Here is a 5,153-nt window from a genome sequence, read left to right as displayed (position 1 = left end):
AGTATAGTTCCTAGCCATATCGGCCTAGAAAATCGCAACTTTTCATTTTCCGTCGGTCTTAGTACACGATGTAACTACAGAAGAGTCAAATTTTAAACAGGAAAAATATAGAAACTATTTGGTCATTTTTGAGCGAGATGCTAACGGTCTAATCAGATTCAATGATCTATGCTAAGCTAACCTAAAAGTGCTACCGCCAGACCCGGAGACCGTCTGAATGGATTCGAAAACGGTAAAACTCGACTGTTTAACTCTAGGGGAGTTGGAAAATGAGCCTATTTTCAAAAATAGTGGAGTGTTCCTTTAAGCTGGAGGTTTGGTGCCCTGTGTTTTAGAAACGATTCTGTCTGTGTCACAAGCTCAGAGCTTTCCTCTCTGAAAAGCCCAACTGAGGCCCAGGTCAGGCATTTGGCAGGGCCTAGAGAATTCTCTAGAGAGATAACAAGATGACGTGAGCGTTTCCACACTGGGTCACTATTAATTACTGCTGACGTGTGTCAGAGATAGAGTTGCTCTTTTAGTAGCTACATGTTAAATGCAGCAAATACAGCTCTTTTGTTGTCTGTTCTATCTTTAATGTGCAGGTGAATGAAGTGTGGTGTGCTGTTAGCTCCTCGCTGCTATTGTATGATGTTGGATTGTGTGAAGGTGGTCAGGTTATAAGTTGCTAATATTGTTTGCGGGATTGTGCTTATTTGTATGTTTGATTTCTATAAACATTATACCAGTCTTTTCTTTTTCGTTTCGTAACAGACATGATTTCTCAGTTGAATCAGAATAATTGATCAAATATATGTATATAAAGGGAATCTACAATACAGCTACAAACACAGTTTTGAAAAAGTCAGAGTTAATATGTAACAGTGATCACAATGTGATTATTATTTTTCAGTGATATGAACCAGATTGGATGATCAAATTCCACTTCTTTCCTCTAATAAGAATGATGATGATGACAAGCTGTTTATTAGACTTCAAATACCAGCATGAGAAAACGGTTTGAACTTTTGTAATATTTCATACTTTTTGACTTAAAGTGTGTGTGTATATGTACACACACACACACACACACACACACACACAATATGTATATGTTTGTGTGTGTGTGTGTGTATATATATATATATATATATATATATATATATATGGTGTAATGACTGATTTGATGTATTTTTTTATTAATAACTAAAAAACATATTAATGACTAAAACATTTCAGATATAGAACAGAATTTGTATTTGCTGATCAGGTGCTCAGATGGAGGCTGAAACATGTCAAGATAGCGGCGATATTTATGGTTTGTTCTTTTATTGGTTGAGTTCTTTTTGAAAGGTTTTAATATGGGGATGAACATGTTATGTAGTTAAATAGTTTGATAAACTGCTGATTTTGGATTGTTGACAGCAGCGTTTGTGACCTCCTCTTGACACTGTCATACCTGAATTGACTGTTACATTCCTGTTAGCAGATGAGTATTGAGGTGTGGTCATATGGACGGCTGCCAGTGACCACTCCACGCCTTCATATACTCAGTGTGTGTCTGCTAGATTTGCAAAAAGCCAATTTTAGCTAATACTTCATAATTTATAATAATATATTAATATCATTGTAATAATAATATTTTCTATATTTTTTGAAAATGGATGTTATTGATAGGTGTGGCTAGTTTAAGTAATGTTTATTATTATATTAATCATTAAGTAAACAAAAAGTGTTAACAGTTTTTACCTTAATCCCATTCTTGCAACATTTTTGCATACAATGGATTAGATCGCCTCCAAGAAAGTCAATAAAACGTTTCTCATAATTATTGTTGTCATGTTTCTGGGATATGTGCAGTTGTTTAAAGGTCCCATGGCATGAAAATTTCACTTTATGAGGATTTTTAACATTAATATGAGTTCCCCTAGCCTGCCTATGGTCCCCCAGTGGCTAGAAATGGCGATAGGTGTAAACCGAGCCCTGGGTATCCTGCTTTGCCTTTGAGAAAATGAAAGCTCAGATGGCCCAATCTGGAATCTTCCCTTTATGTCGTCATACGGGGAAAGGTTACCTCCCCTTTCTCTGCTTTGCCCGCCCAGAGAATTTGGCCCGCCCATGAGAAAATTAGCTACTACCGTGCGAGGCGAGCGCAATATTTTTTTTTCCTCGAGAGACATCATGGCTTGCAAACTAGCGAAGCATGGCAGTTGCCCCGCCTCTCTCCTCCTCATTAGCATTTAAAGCTACAGACACAGAAATGGCACGTCCTAAGGAAAGCTCATTGTGGGACTGGCTCGTAGTGGCTGAAATTCTGCACCAAGGCTGAATTTCGGGAAAGAGACTTCAGATACAGTACTAGGGACCACTTAGGCCTATATAAAAGCATCCAAAAAGCAGCATGTCATGGGACCTTTAACCGTTCCAGGGAGCAGAAAGTGTTTTGTTTGGACTGACTGGTACTCAGGTCATGAAGTCCCTACAAATCAAACAGTTTTCTTAGGCAATAATGGCCATTTAGCACAGACCAAGAGTTTGCTCTGTTTCTCCAGGACCGTTGTCATGGAAACACTGGTTGAACGTCTGGAGCAGGCAGTGATTCGTCTGGAGGCGGTGGCGATCAAACTGCAGAACTGTCCTGAGGGTTTGGTCAACGGGGACATCAACAACATGATCAACGGAGGTACCATAAGTACAACAGTGCTTTGGATGAAAGATCTTGACAGCAGTTGAATTATTCAATATATTAATAGTTTTTATTTATAAAGCATATGATGTAAAAATGCTGTTGAGGTCTGTCCACAGGGCATTGTCTGTACAGATTATTGTAAGGAGAAGACCTCTGACTTTTAGGGTTTTTTTCTTCATGGGAAAAATATTCTCATAGGAACAGAGTGGCATTGGTCTTGGCACACTGCACATAGACACAGTCTGAAATATATAATGGATATGGATGTCAGTGAATGGGATTTCGGAATTCTCTCTTCTGCTTTCTCCAGTCTCTAGTTTGTGTGTGCAATTGTTCCTTCAGTGTTTTCAGTCTTTTTTTTTTTTTTAGTTTGACCAATTTTTTAGTTTTCTACTTCTGTTATCCATTCTGTAATAACTGATTTAAATAGTGGCATAATTACTACTAATAACTATAATATTAATACTACAATTAATCATAATAATACTACTAATAATTTTAATATTAATTCTTATTTTCAGCAGAAATTTTTTGTTGTAGTTATTTTTATACTGTTTTATTTTAGTCATTGTTTTGTGTCAAATCGCTGAAATACAACTAAATAACAAAAAATATGCAGGAGTCTAAAATTGCTTGTCTTGTATCTGCTTGTCTTAAAAAAGAATATTGGTTGATCTTTATATTTCATTGTCTTGTCAAAGATCGCATTAGTTCCAAAGCGACATTCTCTTGCAATATTAACATTTCTTTCCTTTTCCAACCCTGACGTCCTCAACAATGAATGGGATTTTAAAGCATCCTCTGTTGGATGTGTTGTTTGTTCTGTTAGACTCTGTTTATTGAGTTTAATTAATTTCTGTTGTCTCTTTGCTGTCTCTTTGATGTTAAGGTGAATCCGAAAGCATGGAGGCGTTCGACCATTTGCTGAGTGGTTCCGTGTCTGAATATTTGAGGACCAGCACAGCTATTGGTGGAGATGTGGCAAAGCATGTAAGTGTGAGCGGCTGTGAATACCAATGTCAATGCAGATTTTACAGAGAGACAGGAATACTGACAGAAGATGAGCAGAGGTAGATAATATAAGAGTGAAGTCATTCTCCTAAGAGCTCTTAGTTTATAGTACCAAAATGACTGCACACACTCACAGACGTCCAAACGTCAGCCCTAAAAAGTTGCTAAAAAGGAGCTCACAGCTCTTGCTGTCCAGCTTCACATAACTCTGCTATATTTGACAATTGACTTTGTGCTGTTCTGTTTCCCTGAAGCCTTTTTAAATCCATTTGCATCATAACAAATGGAAAATGTTTTATTATAATCTGAAAGCAAATGTTTGAAAAATGGAAAAAGTGAAGGTAGAACAGCTTTTGTTTGTCTAAAGCTTATTTACAGAGACAACTCAGCTTGTTTAAACTGCCGCTTATTTTCGCTGCAGCAATGAAGTGCTGTATTAGTGTCTTGCTGGACTGGAAAATTACTGTTTTGCAGTGTTATTTTATTAAAAAAAGGTTATATTAACTTCTGGATTGTTATGAAATTATATAAAATATTTTTAAAAAGTCTAAGAGTAATAAAAAAAAAAAACCCACTTCTGATAGTGTTGTTTCGAAATTGTTTATTGTTTAAAAGTTTAGGTTGGTAAGATTCATATGCTGACCAAGGGTGTTGACCAAAAATACAGTAAAAAAACTAATATTGTGAAATATTGATACAATTTAAAGTAACCATTTTCTATTGTAATATATTTATTCCTGTGTTTCATTCTAATAAGCTGATTTGGAGCTCAAGAAATATGTCTTCTTATTGTTAATGTTGAAAATTGTTTTTCTTGCTTAATATTTATGTGGAAACCATGATACATTTTTTCAGAATACTATGATGAACAGAAAATTCAAAAGAACAGCATTTATCTATAATCTTTTGTTACATTATAAATGTTTTTTTTTGTAACATTATAAATGTCTTTACTGTCACTTTTGATCAATTTAATGCATCCTTGCTGAAAAAGAACATTAGTTTGTGTATTTGGTGTAATGAAATGTGTTCATGTGGTTTAAGGTTCAAAAAACACATTATTTTCCACATTCTGTACATTATTGATTGCTCCTTTCTGAAACGCGTCGATTTTTACAAAGCTCATCGGTCTGAAAAGCGAGGTGTGCTCTGATTGGCCAGCTATCCAGTGTGTTGTGATTGGCTGAATACCTGAAGCGTGTGACGGAAATGTTACGCCCCTTATCATATTGTGATGCCGTGTCCCGGCCGGAGCGACGAGACAAAAAATTTAAAAAAAAGTGGCAAAATCTTTAAATATAAAAAACTTACTTACAGGCTGTGAGTCAGAAGCGCCAGACTGTCCTTGCAAAGTTGGAACTGCCCCACTTTATAGAAACAGCCTTTGTGCACAGACGCATTGTAGGCTACTCTGCAGGTTCAGGAAACAGTCCTCCATAAAATGCGCTGCACACATCTGAATATTTGGGTTGAA

The 5,153-nt window shown here is 36.3% G+C and overlaps 1 protein-coding gene across 1 annotated transcript in view; it reads left to right on the top strand.

Annotated features, from left to right (window-relative positions):
- The first annotated feature begins 2,535 nt into the window (after positions 1 to 2,535).
- Positions 2,536 to 5,153, top strand: part of LOC107696511 (adenylyl cyclase-associated protein 2-like) — a 19,830-nt gene continuing 17,212 nt past the window's right edge. The window contains exons 1-2 of the mRNA XM_016496870.1: positions 2,536 to 2,662; positions 3,558 to 3,658. Of these exons, the coding sequence (XP_016352356.1) occupies positions 2,542 to 2,662; positions 3,558 to 3,658 (222 nt within the window). The 5' untranslated portion in view covers positions 2,536 to 2,541. The remainder of the gene's footprint in view (positions 2,663 to 3,557; positions 3,659 to 5,153) is intronic.

Source organism: Sinocyclocheilus anshuiensis, unplaced genomic scaffold (genome assembly GCF_001515605.1).
Source record: "Sinocyclocheilus anshuiensis isolate Anshui unplaced genomic scaffold, SAMN03320099.WGS_v1.1 scaffold590, whole genome shotgun sequence".
Classification (NCBI taxonomy): Eukaryota; Metazoa; Chordata; class Actinopteri; order Cypriniformes; family Cyprinidae; genus Sinocyclocheilus; species Sinocyclocheilus anshuiensis.
Note: the sequence above shows the minus strand (reverse complement) of the source record. Positions and strands in the feature narration are given on the sequence as shown.